The sequence below is a fragment of the Choristoneura fumiferana genome, chromosome 13 (assembly GCF_025370935.1).
Source record: "Choristoneura fumiferana chromosome 13, NRCan_CFum_1, whole genome shotgun sequence".
In the NCBI taxonomy this organism is placed as follows: Eukaryota; Metazoa; Arthropoda; class Insecta; order Lepidoptera; family Tortricidae; genus Choristoneura; species Choristoneura fumiferana.
In genome coordinates, this window is record NC_133484.1 from 6538900 (window position 1) to 6559716 (window position 20817).

Consider the following 20817-nt stretch of genomic DNA (forward strand, 5'->3'; position numbering starts at 1 on the left):
AGTTTAGATACCTTTTTGACGAATATCGTCTATGCATCAGAGAAACGTTAATGTCAGGACTTTACAATAGTGCAAATAAAATACGTATAACTGACTAACTGTGTACTCTTAACACAGCATTGATTGAGCTTATTACGATTTGAGTGTACAATTATCTACTTTTGATTACTAGATTGAATATCAAATTGCAGGCATTAATCAATGAAATTGGCACTTATTTTACACTAACTCTAGTCTACATAAACCAATCGTCAGCCACTCAACGGATCAGCGAAGTGCTGTTAACAAACGACGCACCGTAGAAGCTTTTCATGCGTGGGTGTTTGCGTTAGTCGATAAAGATAAAGATGTAGTATATCGATATTTTATCGACGAATTAGATTTGTAGCAACATTTTTCTTTGCAACTATAAATTAAGGGGGTGCTAACTTTACAAGGTTTTATTTGACTTGCAATGTTTGTTTTCTCTATTTATACTATAATTTTGTCTTAAAAATAACTATAAATTTGGTAATTTAAAAATTCAGTATTCAGTATTTAGTATTCAGTATTTCAATTAAAATGATAATGAAAGCATTCTTACCAAAAATACAAATTCAAATAAAATTCTGTAAAATATGAAGTAATATTTGGTTTATTTGTATCCTAAGCTAGTCAGTTATGAAAAGTTTGATTAATTTCGGATGCCACGCGCTGATTAACAAGATCCATACTTATATGGAAAGTCTATTACTTTGACTCGAGATTGTCCAGCGCAATTTTACATACCATTAATAAAGACTACGATAATTTCGAATTGAAATGGATATACATATGTCGTTCAATCAAATAATTCTCACCAACACGGATACAGGTATAGTTTTCACTCGATTTAAACATAATTAAGCCAACCCCGCTTCACTTACCCAATATCGGACCGGTCGACATAATTACTCATCAAATCTAATCCGACATTCCTCACTTATCTGCTCATAGATGGCTAATATACATACATCGATGCGTCGATACACATCGATATGCCGATATCGATAGTGGTCGTGTAAACACCGGGCTGATCACTAATTAGTGCCCGGTGAAAGTTACCGACCGACTGACCACAATCCCGACTCGATGTTTCGGCGGTGCCGATTTTAGATCGATTCTACTTTCGTTTTTGACTACTCTTACTTACCACTCACTATTGAAACTTTGATTTATTTTACGTACGTCATTTGCATCTTGACCACTAAGTTGTATTGATTGTCTGATTGAGAATTTGAGCGTGACCAAGCACAGATTCAAATGCGATAAGTTTGACGTACGATGTCTATTTAGATGCGCTCATGTCAAATTACTCTAGCCGTTCGTTCACTGCTGTAGTAAGTAAATACCTGTAAGTAGTAAAAATATTATACTGGTCTTTACCCGCAGTTTTACTCACGTGAGCTAGTAGAGTCGGAAATTCAATTGAAATTGTAACATTTTACGAAATATTCATGAAAGAAAGAAAGAAATATTTTTTTCGTGACAAAAGTACGAGATAACAAAAAGCTATTATAGTACATTGTGTCTTAAGGGCGGTAAATAAGGAATTGGCGAACGAGCTGTCTATTAGAAGCCCGAAGTCGAAGACTGAGGGCTTTAATGATCGATTTCGTAATTCTAGTACCGCCCTTGCGACATACAATTGTTTTCATCACATTTGCGAGTAAATTTAAAACTAAAAGAAAAAATATAATGTTCCAAATATTGACGATACTTTAGGCTGCGCTCTTGGCAGCCCACCCTCCCCCTCCCCCTCCCGCAGCACGCGCCTGACGTTTGACGCGCAGCAGCATCAGTACGGGCTTGACTCATTTACCGACCTTGGGCTTCATGACAAGAATACGTTGCATGAAAAACATGAGTTTTTTCAAAATATCATGCCATTAGGTTAAAATTTGGGATACTTTAGTTTTCCTATTTTAAATAACGCAACCTTTGCTATCCGAATATCAAGGAACTTGGAAATAAATTTTAAAAGACTCAAAATGTGTTCACATTTTCAATTAAAGCCTAATTGCTTAGGAATAGCGAGATATAAATACCTATTTATTTTATTTATTTATTTTTTATTTATTTATTTATTTATTGCAACCATTTATGTACATTTATGCCTATTCTTGAGATTCCTAACTACAAACTAGTATTTCAAACCATTTTAACGTGAAAGAACACACACAACAAGCACTCACAAACTTTTGTATTTATACAAAGCCAAATTTACATAAAACCTATTTTTAACCCCCGACGCAAAAAGCGGGGTAAGTTTGACCGCTATGTGTGTCTGTGTGTCTGTCTGTGGCACCGTAGCTCTTAAACGGTAGACCAATTTGAATGCGGTTTTTTTTTAACTGAAAGCAGGTTTTTTAGCAATGGTTCTTAGACATGTTTTATCAAAATCGGTTCAGCCGTTTTTGAGATATTAAACTTTGAAGTGACAAAGTCGGGGGTTTTCCAACTTTTTGTTGGTTCGGTTAGGTTATATAAATATGTAATATTAAAGTTTTATTATGTTAACAATCAGTGAGGGTTCAAACAGTCAGCGACCGCGGCGACCAGACTCGTGGGAAACATTCACTTTCATAACGACATATGCGTGAACATAGTGTATAATGAGCACTTTTAATTCTGTTGTTTTCTAATTACCTGTGATAAAATAAATAAATATCATGGGACATTTGACACCAACTGACCTTGTCCCAAACTAAGCAAAGCTTGTACTATGGATACTAGCTAACGGATAAACATACTTATATAGATAAATACATACTTAAATAGATATTAAACATCCAAGACCTCGAGAACAAACATTCGTGTTATTCACATAAATATCTGCCCCGGCCGGGAATCGAACCCGGGACCTCAAGCTTCGTAGTCAGGTTCTCCAACCACTTGGCCATCTGGTCGTCTTTAGACGATTGTAAATGAAGAGTTTACCGGGACTCTTCCATTCCATGCTTTTTTTTATATAAAACTGACCATGATTGACCTCTATCTCACCTGCTGTTAAGTGCAGATGAGGCCAAAGGTTTATCTCATCGGTTCAATAACAGCCTATTCACTTAAGCCTTGAAGAGCCCTAAAGTTTTATTATGTGGGTACTCAGGGTACGTTAACAATCAGTGAGGGTTCAAACAGTCAGCGACCGCGGCGACCAGACTCGTGGGAAACATTCACTTTCATAACGAAATATGCGTGAACATAGTGTATATGAGCACTTTTAATTCTGTTGTTTTCTAATTACCTGTGATAAAATGTAATGATATTTTTTCCACCTGATTTCGCCGTCATTCCGGTTTATTTCCTATTCACACTCCTTTTTAGCTTAAAAGACTGAAAAATCAGAATAGGTATCGAAGGTTCAACACAAAAAAATACCGAAGAGGCTTTCGGCTGATAATTTATAGTCGACCATAGAAATGGTTCACCACCCTAAAAGGATTAATGTCATTTGTAGCGCTTAAAATGTCAAAGCCTATTTTCACTCACAAGTCAATACGACAATCAACCTTATTGTTTTATTTCTGAAGTAGAAACTGTCATTAAAATTGGTAATGCACTTTCTTGGTTGACCATACATACACAAAATGTGCAAACAATCAAAATGCACATACGCAAAATCTACATGGACTAACTGACTGGGTAAGTCTACTATTAAAATGTACATAATGATAAAATCGTACATACAATGTGCAAAATATAGTGGTAAAATGTGCAAACTTAAATCAATACGCAAATTGTACAGTTATGTCATGATGACATGTTAGTCATGCTTATCGGTGGATAATCAGTAGCGAACCTTCATGACTTTCTTGGGTAAAATATAGTGTGGCGGTTTCTTCCTTCCACGCCGCAGCGTTCGAGTCCAGAGTCCGTTTTCTTCTAAAACTAGGCATGGCACGGGCTATAAGATCATCTAACGAGTAGCAATAGCCTTGTGGTCTCATCCACCAATTGTGCGTTCAAGTTCGCGACCACGAGGTCGTAAGATGTGTGCCAACAGGTCTGGGTATGTGGGTTTACGACGCTTCCCAGCGACGTGGGTGCCGCACTATTGTCTTTTAGCAATTAATACTGTAACTGTACGAGTTTCCTAGGATTTCATGGGAATGAATGTTGAGGGATGGCTTTGAGTGTACCGGGAGACAGTTCACACTAGATTTTTTCTATGTGCATCGCTTGCCTGCCCTTCAGAGAGTAATAAACAAAGAGTTTTTTTTGACGATCACATAGCCTATTGATCAGTTACTTTGGCTATTAAGCTAGAGGTTCCGAGTTCGAGCTCTACCAGGGTCAGACATTTTTTTGTGATAAATACAAAAACCTGATTAAGTAAGGTTTTCCGTTATCTACAAGCTTCGCTTAGAGTAGGGCTAGTCAAGTTCATATTTTTTTAATTGTTACGATATAATACGGTATTTGACAACTCCTGATTTTGCCATATCTTAAAATTATTATGAAAATATAGATAAACAGATAGTGTTCAGCGAAGAGAAAATTTAAATCGGTTGAAAATTGGATTTATAGTGATTTTTTGAAAAATCTTTATACCTGTCTCTTTCTCAAACGCTTTTCTCTATGCAGCATGTATGGCGGTACTGGCGTGTGACGTCACATTCCAGTATGTCTTTCTCTGTCTAATCTTGAATTTCAAACCTTTATAACTTTGTTATTTGTAAAGGTAGCTTAAAAATTGTTTTTCTATTCGATAACAGGCATTGTGTAGTTTTAATTTATAAAACATATACAAAATAGTCAAATACCGTATTATTTATTTAACAACACAATACGGCACACATAGGGGTCACTGCACAATGTTTTGCTAAAGATTGAACTTTATTATAAAACACTTTCATAGTTCATTGGCCCTAGATCATTAAATATTTATTTATTTAGTTTAAGTCTTAAGTTTCAGTAGGCAATATTTAATTAATCCTCTAGGCATAATCTGACGCCATACAATATAAATCTGACACAAATAAATACACAAATATAATCTCAACAACTACTAAAACGAAGCAAACTCGTGACCATTCGTTCACTAAATAACGAATCACGAATGAATGAAAATCACGAACGTAGAAAGTATTTTCCACTCCCTTCATTTAGCACCCGTTACCGAAGTACTAAGTAGCATAATAGTATAAATAACCAAATGGAACGAAGGAGTAAAAGTTTCAGCGAAAGCAAAAGTAAAAGAACCCAAAATGTCGTTGACCGGTCGGTCACGTATCCAACTTTTGACCGTCAACAGCTCACGCTTGACATTGACATGACAGTCGAAACATTAGTGTTAAGTAAATGGTTTTCTGTAACTTCTATCGATATATGAGAAAAAGTTAACATTTGAATGTTTTAAAAAAGTTGTCAGGCTTCGCTCAGGTATTCTACTAACTAATATTATAAATGCGAACTGTAAGTCTGTTTGTTTGTTTGTTACGTCATCACGTCTAAACCGCTGAACCGATTTACATAAAATTCGGTATACAGATAGTTTCAGTCCTCGAAAAGGACATAAGATAGTTTGTATTCCATAAAATTGCATAGTTCCCGCAAGATAACGATAACCGAATTCTATGACGGAGTTGCGGGTAACGGCTAGTATTTAGTAAAAAAAAGACCGAATCATTCCTGATAGCATCTTCTGTCTCACTCAGTTACTTTTTACACGGTGATTTTCGTAAACATTGTTTTTCACTTTTTCGCATAAACTCAGAGGTGCGAGTCCAGATTTGAACCCACAACCCTCTGCTTGAAAGGTCAAAAAGGTCCAACCACTAGGCTACGTATACGGCACGGTCATTCATAATTACCTACAATTTTGTGCGGAACTCTCGGTGCGCGAGTTTGACTCGTACTAAGTCGTAACTTTTGAAGACCAGATGGCCAAGTGGTTAGAGAACCTGAGTACGAAGCTTAAGGTCCCGGGTTCGATTCCCGGCCAGGGCAGGTATTTGTATGAATAATACGAATGTTTGTTCTCGGGTCTTGGATGTTTAATATGTACCTATTTAAGTATGTATTTAGCTATATAAGTATGTTTATCCGTTGCCTAGAATCCATAGCACAAGCTTTGCTTAGTTTGGGACTAGGTCAATTGGCGTCAAGTGTCCCATGTTTTTTTTTAACTATGCGTACCACACGAGTAGTTAGTAAGCCCAGTGGTTCAACCCGTCCCGTCACTGAAATGATAAATATATGTTACACATTTCATATCCGGAACTAAGACGCATCTGTATTTGACGTGGGCGCACCCGTAACACCAGTAACAATAATTGACGCGGTGTCAGTCGATCGGCGAAAGTGTAAACAAAGACGTGTCACGCACGCTTTCTGACCGCATGTTTGCACTTGTCTTTAGTTGTTTTAGTACGTGCTTTTCGTGGTATTTGGGGATTATGTTTGAGATTTTTCGATGAGGAATTTAATTTAATTTCTTATTCTCATTCTGAGACGAGGCCTGCCTGGCAGTGGGGCGTTATATAGACTGAGATGACGATGATGAATTTGGTTTGTCGTCATGCTGGATATTTCATTTGACGAAAGGATATACGAATTTGAGATCTTAAGTCTCGGATCACTCTTCGTATGTACCATTCGAAAACCGTTGCTGATACTTGTAGCATGATGAAGCTTGTGTTGCGGATACAGTTTGTATGTCCGTAGTATTTATCAACTGAAAGAAAAAAGAAGAGAGAACAGAACAGAAAGAGGAAGAATGACCAGGCTTTTGTACGCCGCGTTTTATAAACGCGACGTAGACTACTTGTTTAGATACAAATGCGATAGGCTCACGACTTGTATGGCTGCTTTATGGGATGAAAAACGCGCGTTTCTAAAATGCTCGTTGAAGGTGTGTTTAAAAAAACGCGGTGTGCAAAGACTTTAAAGGCTTCTTTATCTTGTTTAAACTTAAGAGCACAAAAAAAACAAATGCAATTGTTACCAATAGCGTCATTATTTTCCGAACTGAACCAATTCAAAATTATGTGAACAAGTCCAACCCTCTTACGCATTATCGACTTTCGTTTTCACGCGCGCTGGTTCAACGCTCGATAAACCTTTACCTAACGAAACCAGTTCGCCATTCATTCAATAGATCATTGTGTCTAGATCCATTCATTCGGTTGCTCGTCCAGCCCATTAGGTGTTATGCTAATGTGATGAAATTGTTCTTCTTTTTTAACTGGTGGATTGTTATCGCTGTAGAAAAACATGCTTCATTTTGATTCTGATTTTTTTTTTATATTTCTGAAATCTGGGATACTTTATAATATTTTACTAACAGAAGTACTTTGCAGCTTTGCTACGTCCAATATTTATTTTCTAGTTTTTTTTTTAATAAATATCCAATGCCAAATATATATCATATCAGATATCAGGTCTAAGTATTTAAAAAGTAAATATTATACGAGTAATAGAAAATAAAATTATGTAGAGCTTGCACTAAAACATTTTCAAAATCAGAGTTGCAATCACAACGGTTTTCTTAAAACACAAAAATTCTCAATTATATTAATCATCAATACAAATTTTAATAATTTAAAGAGTGCAGAATTACGTTATTATACCAATAAACCTGTTTGCTACACTTAAAGTTTGATTACAGCTTAAATGCCAGTATAATAACTTGCGATAATACGAATCGTAAAGTAAATACGACCGCGATTAACGGCTTAATTCACTTCACACACTATAAACTTATAAAGCATCTGTGCAAATTGTGAATTCGTCATACTCGTGTTCGTTTATAATTATCAGATTTGCATTAATGTTTCGAAGCAATAAACTTTACATCTTCGGAGACTAAAGATTCAGTTTTAAATTGTTTAAAAGGTTAAACGAACAGAGCTCTTTTTAAAAACATTCTTGGAAGGGTTTGCAATATTTTAGTAGAGTCATGTGGGTCGTACGCAGTGGGTAAGTGTACGTACTAGTAATCAGATATTTTTGGACATTTCAGTCACTGAAATGTATGGGATTGCGTACACTTAGGTCCTCACTGCGTAAGTTTACCCCATATTACTCTATATTATTTATATTTATTACATTACGTGCTTAATTAAGGTGATAAAGGGATATTCACCAATCACTAATATTTTACCTAGTAGTGAGTTTCGTCTCAGAAGTAGTTTTCAGTAACGTGTTTTTGCGGTCGGTTTTTGTTTGGTACAGTATCTACATATACGAGTACTTCAGTATTAAAGGCTGACCAGGAATATAAAAAAATTGTCGCGAGGGCAGCACTTCTACGTTTTATATTGCAACATTCTTTACATTTAGGGGCTGTTTCACCATCCATTGATTAGTGTTAACTGGCGGTTAGGTGTGATGCCGTCTCTATTTGTTTTGTTCGAATAGACGGAGACGGCATCACATTTAACCGTCGGTTAACGCTAATCAATGGATGGTGAAACAGCCCCTTACTATACGAACCTATCAATCATATTGACAACGGTGTCGGTGATATTATTTAAAGGAATATTTTCTAATCCCTCAGACTTTTTCTATGACAAATACTTTTATACATTGTGAATTATTTTCCTTCCAAAGCTATGGATAATCTTCGGCATTTTAACGCAAAAAACACAAAAAAACACTTTAAAATACCACGCGCAAACAACGTCAAACTTTGACAGCAATAGACAGATGACATTTGAATTTAGTGTTACCAGTGCAAGACATTAGTTCTATTGGTTTTCCGCAATATGGCGAAGTTTTTATAATTCTGGTCAGCCATTACGTTAATGAATACATACGTATTAAAAACCGTCTTATCCCTATCTTTAAAGTTTTTGAAAATGAAATGAGTAGGTATTATGTATGCCATCAATTATAGTTAATTGAACTTTGAGAGTGCTGTGGTTACTAAATCAACATTACATCTATTTTATAAAAGTCATCAATCACAGCGACGGCAGCTCATTATTCAAACCAAATCGTCCATGAATTTCAAGATGTATCACCAGTACGTTTAATCAATAATAAAATTTATATCATAAAGCTGTAAACTAAGGTTTGAATTTAAGGAAGAGCTTTTATTGGAGGTATACAAGAAGCTTAAGTTGGATGAAGTAAAGGTTGGGTAAAGTTGGTGAGTTTTTTAAGTATCGAGATCAATTCCAATGTGACAATTGGTTACAATTAATATTTTTCTTTTAGTTGGTATCTATAAGTATGATGATAAATTAATTGGTCAATATAAGCATATTCAGCTAAGCAACTATCGTAAGCTGTGTTGAGCTAAGGATAAATAAACCAATAAGTTATTAATTACATTTTTGAATATAGTTGTTGAATAGCTACTTAAATAATACAGTATTGTTATTAATTCAGTGCATTTCATTTTCCCGTTCTATGCCATGCCCACTATAAAGTCGATATTAATATTCACTGTATTCATTAATTACGCTAATCCTGGCTCAGTTCGTAAGGAAACGACAATCGGCATCCCAACTTTTTTTCGAATTTTATAGCTTTTACTTTAAATAATAAATAAAAAATAGATATGGGTTATTACGTTTTTTTTTAAATAGGGGCCACTGTTTCGGAAATAAAGAAAGAAGAAAGAAAGAAAATAATTTAATTATAACGGCTGTGACTCATTCTCATTACACAGGTTAGGAAAAAATAATAATAAGAAGTGAAAAAATAATAATATTAAAGGTGGAGGATAATGAACTTTCCCCCATTTCTGCAATAACTTTTTAAATAGGTGCCAATTTAGACGATCAAGAGAGTCGATAGAGATCAATTTCATTTAGACGACCAGATGGCCTAGTGGTTAGAGAACCTGACTACGAAGCTTGAGGTCTTGGGTTCGATTCCCGTGTCGGGGCAGATATTTGTATGAAAAATACGAATGCTTATTCTAGGGTCTTGGGTGTTTAATCTGTATTTAAGTATGTATCTATCTATATAATTATATTTATCCGTTGCTTAGTACCCATAACACAAGCTTTGCTTAGCTTACTTTGGGACTAGGTCAATTGGTGTGAATTGTCCCGTGATATTTATTTATTATAATTTATTTTAGAAAAAAAGTCGTATCTTTTTAATAAACATGTAAAAGTATGTTTATAAGGGCTTTAACCATAATATATATTAATTTTATTCAATTCAAATGATCTCTCTCTCTCTCTTTTTAAATTATAATTTAAGATTCTCACATCAGCCACATGCAGTTTCACATTTCTAATTTCAAAACTGACAAAGTTCCACTTCCAACAAAAATTTCCATCCGCCCTTTTACTCACTTAACGGATACTTTCCAGTATAAAAACTAGCCTACCTCCTTTTCAGGCTCTTAAACAATCTACTCGCCACATTAAATCTAAATTGGTTCAGCAGTTTAAGCATGAAAATGCAACAGACCAACAAAGTTACATTCGCATTAAAATATAAGTATGGAAGTATAGACCGATTATCGACAACTTATCGCTCGCACGATATTCGCACCATCACAAGAAGCCTTATTCAATTCACACCGCAATAAAAACAAACACCCATTTAATCACTTAAAGAGTGTCAATATTTTACTATCCACCACTTTATATCCACGCGTTTCGCAATAAGATTGGCACTCGAGCTCCACCGCACCCTGTGATTACGCCCGTCCGCATATCTTTCCGAAATACGGCAAAAAACCGCCACAAAGACTTCCGTCACTTTCCGGTAGGTATCCACTTTCTCCCAGTACTCCCACGGCCTACTTGCACCAAAACGCAGCCGAACCCGTTGGGCGGGACCGCCCACTATTCGGTGATTGAAGTATGTTCAGGCTTAACTTTCGCAGACCAATTAAGAGCGCAAGGGTGCCGGGCTTTAACGAGCAAAGGCACTTGTTTTTTCGGCGTCTTTTGCTTTTATGGTTTCATGGTAATTGTACGGTGTACATCGTCGTTTTGGTCAACGTTTTAAATAGTGTTAGTTTTCTTGTAAGTTGCATATTGGAATAAAAAACACTTTATTTCGAGATTAACACCAGTGTATCAAATTGTTGGTTTATTACAAACAATTATTATAAATACAAATTATCCAAATTACACAAGTATTTTTTTCTTTTGCTGTCTTCATCTAAAGCTGTCTGGCTTACTACTATACTTTTAAAAATCAGTCAAGAGCGTTTCGTAAACGCCCAAGATAGGGTTTCGTAGCCGTTAGTTAGTTACGAAAAAATCTAGTACGTAATTTTTTTTCTAAGAATTTTTCATGGAATCTTCCAAGTTTAGCTGATTTTTACTCTTAAACTACTAATAATTCTCAAACAAACCTAACTATTACAGCTTTCCTTGTAGATTTGATATTCTTCGATATACCTACTATCTTCATGATTTTTTAAAATTTTTTCAAACGAATAGTTTAGGTTTGGGGGACGGACGGACGGAAGGCCGACGACGCTCGATTTTAGTGAAAATTTTTACTTTAATGTTGAATATTTCGCAAACAGATCACTGAATCGAAAAATCGACTAACAACTGCTCAATAATTTTAAAAAACCTATCCAACGATTTCCCATATATGGATTGGATGAGAAAAAAAACACCCTCACTTTACGCCTAGCGGAGGCACTCAAGAAAAGTTTCTTTCAATGAGTTTTATACCATTTTGTACAGACATACAGACAGGCATGGCGAAACTTTAAGGTTTTTGTCATTTTGGCTACAGAACCCTAAAAACGAAATTAATGAGTATAATGTTTACTATTCTATTCATCGGACGGGGCAAATTCAATATAATAGTGGTTTAAAACTTGTTTTATTCCGAAGTAATAACTAGGTATCTAGCTTTAACATTATAATATCTGCACCCGACTGTATGACCTATTCGTATGCAGCTTTCATTTCTACTGTAAGGAGGAATTTATTAGATGCATGAATGGTTAGGCTGTTAGTCATCTTGACACATGATTGAATTATTATTGGTCCTATACATTTTATTTACTTATTTATAATATTTGAATTACTAAGTAGCGCTATGAACCGGACTCCTGCTGGTTTATAATTACACTTACTAAATAGTATAAATCAATAATCACTTAGGTAAGGTCTTAGGAGGAAGGAATATGTGACGCAAAAAAACTGCGAGTTTACCCGTGGCTTCATGCATTTAAATTCCGGGATTTTACCAAATTTCCGTGGGAATTCCCGAAAATAACATCGTGACATTGCTTTAAAAGCCACTAGGCCAAATTTCGTGACTATGCCCAACGGTTGTTATTTCGAGATTTTATCCCTATCCCGTGGGAATATTGGGATATCAAGTAGCTTATATGTTAAGATTGTTTTTTTGGAATCTTTTTGTATTTTTTATTTCAATTCCAAATTTTTTGTTACTTTTACGGTCATCCCGTAAAACCCATATCGAAAATACAAACTGAAATATAGATGCATAGAAAAACCAGAAAAATAAGACCAGTGCTGGAAATCGAACCCAGGTCCTCGGCGTTCCGTGCCACGTGCTATACCACTACACCACCACTGGACAGTGATACAGACACGAATTTCTCCTATGCACCACATATCTCAGCTTGTTTGTTTTCTTATTTAGTCACTTAAGCAGCGACATCTACATCATCTATCCAACGATACCCCACACTGCAAGATTGGATGAGAAAAAAAAATTACCCCCTCTTTACGTCTATGGGAGGTACTCTAAAACAATTTTATTTTATTATTTTATTGTACCATTTTGTCGGCATAGTTTACATGTATATTCTTGCAAAATTACAGCTTTCTAGCATTAATAGTCCCTGAGCAAAGCCGCGGACGGACAGACAGACAAACATGGCGAAACTATAAGGGTTCCGTTTTTGCCATTTTGGCTACGGAACCCTAAAAGGATCAATGACAACCGAATGGTAGAGGGTCTACTGACTCATTCCCATACAGAACCTATATTTTTTTGTACAGCTAAGAGCTTCACCAAATTTATTACTCAAGTAATTCGAAGCATTTCTGGCGCGGAACACAAGAAAACAGATGCCGTTGGTAGGGGGTGGGGAGTGTAGTATCCAGACCATCCTTTAGCTGATATTATGATGAGGAATAAAACTCGGGATATTTTCATCGATAGTAGAGGTTCTTGAAATTAAGAATTTACGATAGAAAAAAACCCTTCGTGTTGCGTTCGTGTCGCACTTAGCTTGGGGGACTACTTCGAAATTAACTAAAACAATAACTTTGCTCACCCACGACCTTATGATAGCTACGTTTATCCAAGATATGCATAAAGGTAGCTATCATATGTAAGGTCGCGGGTGAGCAAAGTTATTGTTTTAGTTCATTGATATGGAAATCCGCAAAGTAACGCCTGCAGGGCTACTACGAAATTCGAATATCGAATTTCGTATCGTACCGTCCCGCCGACGCTTGTATTCTTTAATACGACGGTACGATACGCACTTCGATTTTCAAATTTCGTAGTAGCCCTGCTGATTTAATAAATTACTACGAAATTAGAAAATCGAAGTTCGTATTGTACCGCCCCTCTCACTTAAATAATATAAGTTCAAATTTTACACTACAAAGTATAGCGCCGGATTTTATCATCACATTTTCCATGTTTTTGATCACAATAACGTACATTTCTGGGTATCATAAAAGTCAAACGTGCTACAACTGTATTAAAGTGGCAGAAATGCCCCCAATTTTGTGGGAATATACCAAGTAGGTGCATTATCTGATTATGTGGCACTAGAGCGATGACAGCTTCGCTACGCATTGTGCTGGCAACGAGAGCTAGATTAAATTACAAGCAATTGTTTCACTTCTTTCTCTTTGAACGTATGTGTAATTGTTATTCTGAAATATGTTTTGAAACACTTTTCATGTCCTGGTTTAAAAGGTGTGGGAATTTGAAGACTTAGTCGTTTACTCATGCGAGGATTATTCTATACGAAAGTTTAGATGTTTCTTTATCGTGAAAAAACGGCTTGACGTATTGGAATGAAATCTGGCACAAAAACAGTTTAATACCTAAATTATCAATGTAAGATACTTTCTATCCCCGAAGATTTTATAGTTTCTGCGAGATAGCAATTAATGATATTGTTTTATCTTTTTTTTCGTTTAAAAAATCATTTAATAACACAGGTGTAAGGTGTAAGTCCTAGTGTAGCTTCGTGGATGGGTTTTCAGTGAATAAGTAGGTCAAGTCTACCATATACTTAAGTACCAGCAAAGGTAACTAATAAAATCCAAGGAATTCATTGACTACACTACACACCCATCGTTCAAACACACCTTTATCTGTACTAAACAATTTTGAAGAACGTTTTAGTACTATCGCCGACATTGACAACTCTAAAAAACTTGTGACACCAAAACCCCCGCCGCCGCCGCTTTTAAGGACAAACTAGCATTGACCTTAGCAAAGAACATTGCAAGAACTTTCCCTAGAACTCTCGGATGGCAAAAGGTGACCACAATTTTATTATTACCTTTGTTTCTAATGTTCATACAAACTTTTATACACTGTATTTTTCTTGGTTTCCGTTAACTATCAACAGACGACTCAATTCATTGATGGAAGCTACCTGGCAATTAACTTATTGGTCAAATCGAAAGAAAAATGTTTTTTACTTCTCATGCTCTAAAAGTATTGACCAATATAGCCTTACGAGGCGGGGGTAAAGTGAGTACTCAAAAAGTCAAAGTCAAAATATCTTTATTCAATTTAGGCTATAACAAGCACTTATGAATGTCAAAAAAATCTACCACTTTAATCCCTAGGGAGTAAAAGTAATTTTTTTTTTATTTTCTTCGAGTGACTTAGATAAACTCAAACAGCCAGTATTTGCTTAGTTTTTGGCATAAAATAAGATTGTGTGTGGACCATTTTCATGACGAAAATGTTACGTTCTTAGTCTACGTGGTCTTAGTTCTATGCTTTTTCCGCACAGAAGGCATTTTATTTATTGCAGTTTGTGTATGGACCATTTCGCCGATGCGAATTTGTTATATCTGTGTCTGGTTGGAAAAAAATACTTACCGCGAAAACTTTGAAATTGTTGTAGAGCGTAAATCATAAACGATTAATGACTATTTTTTTCTTGCAATCGAAGTGAAAAATGGACTAAAATTCAATATAAACCCTCTGATAAATATACACCCTCGCTAAAGCTCGGGTGGCTAACCACCTCGGGTATATTTGGCTTATTTTAGTCCCTCGATAAAAAATATGCTATTTCGCCCCTCGCTTTTTTAAACTTCTTAATTTTTCTAAATCTATATGAATTCAAAACATTTTAGCTACGGCTACAGCCGTTTGAAAAATGTCTTGAATTAATTAATATTCTTTACACTATTTTCTGCGCTCAATTAATTACGATAATTCTTGATCAACCTGTTAATATCCAGTACCCTTAAAGTTAACGTTAATGAAAAATAGCACGTTGTATAACTTGCCCTGTTAGTTTGGATGGACCAAATCTTGGAATCAAATTAAAGCCACTTCAGTGATCGGATTGGCTTGAAATTAGTATACACAACTGTATAGTCAGCAAAAAAATATAAACGTGTTTTTTTTTAACAAAAACTTATTTATTTGCAGTTAAACGATGCGGCTGCGACGCGGACTGGCAATAGGAGTGATCCTAATATTACACATGGTAAGATATTTATTAACACGTATCAGAGTTAAATGTAAAGAAAGAAAGAAGAAACATTTCGTGATATTTAGGCACAGTGAAATACATAAAGCTAAAACTCACAGACGCTCTAACATTTTACTGTGATTGTATTTATATTATGTAGCTTCATAACCACTGACTATTACAAAAAAGTGCTGCTTGAAAATTAGCATTCATTACAAAGATACACCAGATCAGGTATGCCCGCATTTTATCGCGGACAGTCTTTATTACTAGAAAGACAAATAGACAAGTAAAAAATTACGTATCACGGTGACAAAATGGTCCCAAATCAGCATAATGCCGGCCTTGTGAACGTGTCAGGGTAGAGCAGTGAGACCCTAGGGGTTCAATTTGAGTAAAACAAGTTTAGGTTTTAGACGTTTATTTAGCCCCTAAGGCTTTTCTGACAGAATAGAAGTAAAATAAAAAAAAATCGAGGGTCGCGGATACGAAAGAGTTGAGTTGGAATGCGTTTCTTTTGGAGAGGCTTCCCTGGACTAGAGTCCGAAGCGCAGGTCGCCGGTGCTGGAGAAAGGCTGGAGGCAGTAGGGGCTCCAGGGCCAGCAAGCGGCAGCAGTCCTTTCAATAGCGGAAGGACAGGGGCTTCGGTTCCAGGCAGCCGTGCAGGTGTTGGTGAAAACGGTGAGGGGTTCAGTCCCAGACCGTACTGTGCCGCCCTGAAATCAACGCTCGTTTAGACGAGATTCAGGTGGCCTTTATTCTGCCAACATCCCACCGGCGTGAAGATTCTTCATCATCATCATCAGGTCAGCCGTAATGTTGGAGGTGGCAGAAAAATCGTTCGAAGAATTTAAGATATTATTATAATAGAGAAAACAAAAGTAAATTAAATTTGGAAAAAGTCGTTACATTTTTGAATTTGTAAATAAATTGTAAAACGTTATAATATAAAATGTAAAACGGCATTTAAAAACAATTATACAGTTTTGAAATAAAAGGGCCGAAAAGAATTAATTAATTAAAAACAGATTTAAAAATGTGAGAAAAAAAACTATGAATTTTGGCTAAATTTACAAACTATTTACAAAGAAAACACAAATTAGAAATACACAAGTAAAGATTGATATTTGCCAAGGACTTACCAAATTTGGGCAGAGTTCACTGAATTTAAATTAAAAATATGGATAAATAGTTTTGGAAGGCGTATTTGTTGTTTTCTGATTTTTGCAGAATGTGAAAATCTGGCTGTGTACGTCTATTTAAGCAAAATTTTGACACAATAACAATATCAGCTGTTAAGAAAACAACCACCGTCCAAATTCAACAATTTTAGCTAGCTTACCCTCTTATTGATAAAAATACCAGAGACAATATGGAATTTCAATCTATGGTAGTTTGTATAAAATTGAAAGGAGAAAAATTTCAATTTGTACATTAAAAAAAACAGCTGCGCAATCGCATTTAATTAAATATAAGAAATAAAATATTTTTAATAGAATGCGCTACTAACGCCATCTAGCGGTAAGAGCTAATAACTTCTGCACCGTGACAAACGGCGCTGGTCTTCCTTTGGGACCATCATTTGGGACCAGGGAAATGTATACAAAATACACCGAACTCGCTATGTACGAGTAGTAGGCAAGTGCATGTGCTGCTGGACCAAAGTTTTGATATATAAAACATTACCTACTTATGAAAATTTCACGTACGATTTCGTGATTATCATTCATTATCCTTTACCTCTAGCTTCGCTGGCGTAAACCAAATAAAAGTCAAATAACAATTCCAGAATTTCACCACTTCTCTCTATCAAACGTTATGGAATGAGAATAGAATGAGACGGTAAATACGATTCCTAGTGCCTACGCGTTAGATAATGCAGCCTCAAACCTGGCCAGCTTTAGGCTCCATTTTCACCAGATATTTGCAAAGATGTGTTGCGAGAAATGTGTTTTTCTCATGAACCGAGTACGACAATTTACGAGTATGACAATCACACCAGCAAAAGTTCTACAAGATCTGTACCGCGATAGACGTGTTTAACATTTTATTAATGTTGATAAGTCTTCGGAGAATCTCGGCAGGATAAAGTTCAGCGTCGTAAATTTTCAACATTGACTTACATTGTATAAGTTAACATATTCATTCCTTTTTTCCTGCCCTTTGTGTCTCTAGCTGACAGGACCCTCCCCTTCTTTTCGCTTATATATAAATATTCAATAGAACGCTCTTTAACATTTCTTAGGCCTACCTCTACTTTTCTTTGAATTTGATGTCCCTCTCGCTACTAACCAGTAGCGCTTTATGCCAAGTGGTAGATACGAGTATAGTCGAGGTCATTGATATCTTTACAACCATCGCGCCAAATGTATGTTTACACCGACCTTATTTGTTATTGGCATAAAGGTATACAGATATTTTTGATGTCTTGAGAACGTATACATGTTTATGACCTTGACTGTACTGGCGCTTCGCAAACCATTTCAATATCAATCCAAGATATATTTAAATTCCTATGTTTTGGTTTGATATCCTAAAACGAAATACTACGGACCTCATTTAAAGTGGATAATGTCTGTTATTTTCTATTCAAATATCTCCACATAATCGAAGTGGTTAAATCTACAAGAAATTGAAAATGTTTAATCACACAATTACAAATCTCAGTAATGTAAATAGGTGGCAGACAGAATTAATAATACATTTACATAATTTTCGACAAAAATGTACCAATGACGTACTACTCAAAAATTTACACTCTCGATACTCATACATTTTGTCATACCTACTCGTACTCCTATCGTCTTCTTTATATAGATCTAAAACCAAACACAATGCATCAGAAGTATAATCTAACAAAATAAACGAATACTGAAGAATTACAGATCTCAAGAACTATTTTGACTAACTATTATGTAAAATATTTGACGCATAACTTTACAGTAAGAACAAAATTAAATAAAGATTTCACAGATGACTCAGAAATATTAAGACATTTAAAATTTTCTCATCGTGTACCTTTTCATGATTTCTCCTGTCGTTTCTTTGGTTTTGACAGTCCTATTTGTCTGATAACCGTGTCCGCGACGTCTAATCTCGCATCTAAAGGCAGGTAGTCACGTCTCCGATATATTTTAATAAAATCCCATCAAAGCCTTTCACTTGTTTAGAATATGGTACTTACTGGATGGTCACGTTTCACGGCTTTGTGCACGGATATAACGTTACACGGTTTGATACGCGGGTGTTTCTAACTTTCGGATATAATAGTGTCATTTCATTTTAAGACGTTTTCAAATTTAATCCGTAGTGGAAAGAGTATTGTTACTAAAGAAAAAAAAATTAATCGACTACAAAAAACCATGAAGATAATTTTATATCTTAAATGATAATAATATAGTTAAATGTCAACTGCTCGTCACTTTTTACGAAAAACTGTTTTTCTGGTGCAGAAACGTTCATTATTGAGGAGTCCTAGTGCTTCACCACCCGTTCCATTTCAATATGTATTACGATGAGCAAAAATTATTCAAATCGGTACCTACATAAATGACGGAGTTCCAAGGTAACAAAAATAAAAAAAAATACAATCGAATTGATAACCTCCTCCTTTTTTTGAAGTCGGTTAAAAAGAGTGGCAGCTCTATGGTCAAATTTGCATCTATATATATGATCTTAATCTACAAATATCTAATCTACACACACACAAGCTTAACGACGATAATATTTATATTTCCTTTTTCTTCATTCCTTTCATCATCATCAGCCTATAACAGTCTACTTAACAAAATAACAATCATCATCATCATCCCAGCCTATATACGTCCCACAGCAGGGCAGGGCGGGGCAGGGCTCTCAGAATAAGAGGGCTTGGGCAATAGTTCCCACGCGGGCCTATTGTCGCACTCCTGCTGGCTCGTGCTGAGGCACCGACTTCGAGCTAGTACGTACCTAGAAAAATCGGTTCCATTTTATTTTATTTTTTTGGAGTCGGTTTTACTTTTTTGTTAAAAAAATTCTTTATTATTCTGATATTTCCACGGGATCGGATACGCATATTATTATAAAAACTCGAAATCTCAATTGCTGAGTTTGGAGAAATTAAATTTAGTTACATAAATCTTGGAATTTCAATTCAATTGCCAGACTTAATGGTTCACGCGAGTGAAGGACCCATACGATTATTTTAGGCGAAGTGTAGCTCTTACTACTTGTGTAGGTAACAGTTTGTACAAGGCAATGAAATAATTGTATGAGCGTTAGCAAAAAAACTCATAACAAAAAGTATCCTTTGTTTTAATCCAGGTTATAAACTAACTTTTCGCCAAATGTCATCCAAATCCGTCCAGCCATTTCAGCGTGAATAAGTAACAAACATACTCACTCACTCACAAACTTTCACATTTATAATATTAGTAGGATAAATTCGATGCTGGCGAGAAGTAAACTGTGTATGATATACTGGTAGGTGACGAAACATGGTTGTATAACTACGATCCTGAAACAAAGCGGCAGTCAACGGTATGGTGCTTTGAAGATGAACCGACTCCAACAAAATGTCGCTGAGCACGAAGCACACAGAAACAAATGGTTGCCTCATTTTTCTGCAAGACAGGCCATATTGCGACTGTGGTGCTAAAGGATCAAAGAACTGTCAACTCAGAATAGTATGTGACAGTTTGTGCTCCACAAGTGCTTGGTGTGACAAGCGGCCAAAGTCAGGAACCCAGCACCTGCTCTGGCACCACGACAACGCCGCCCCGCACACTTCTGCCAGAACACTCGACTATTTTAGTTCGAAAATTGTCACTATACTCCCTCACCCGCCATATTCTCCTGATCTGGCACCCTGTGATTATTACCCTGTTTCCAAAAATTAAAGAAAAATTAAAAGGAAGGCGATTTGAAACCAAAGAAGATGCCCTGGCTGCCTATAATTATGAAATTTCTGAGGTACCCGAAGAAGAATGGTCACTGACATTTTCCAAGTGGATTAGCCGGATGAAAAAGTGTATACGTGCTCACGGTGAATACTTTGAAAAAAATAGATAGCAATATTAAATAATAAACCTTGTAGTTTTTGAATATCTAATTTCTTTTGGCATGACCTTCGTATAGGGGCTAGCTTAGACTAAAATAGAATAATTACTATCAAAAACTCTTGAAATTGTATTGATTTAGGCCATTGTTCTTATTTATTC

At 35.8% G+C, this 20817-nt stretch overlaps 1 protein-coding gene across 1 annotated transcript in view; it reads left to right on the top strand.

The window, feature by feature from the left end:
* Positions 1 to 20817, top strand: part of dy (transmembrane protein dusky) — a 51847-nt gene that overhangs the window by 11770 nt on the left and 19260 nt on the right. Inside the window, 1 exon segment of the mRNA XM_074096102.1 lies at positions 15574 to 15631. Coding sequence (XP_073952203.1) covers positions 15581 to 15631 — 51 coding nt within the window. The 5' untranslated portion in view covers positions 15574 to 15580.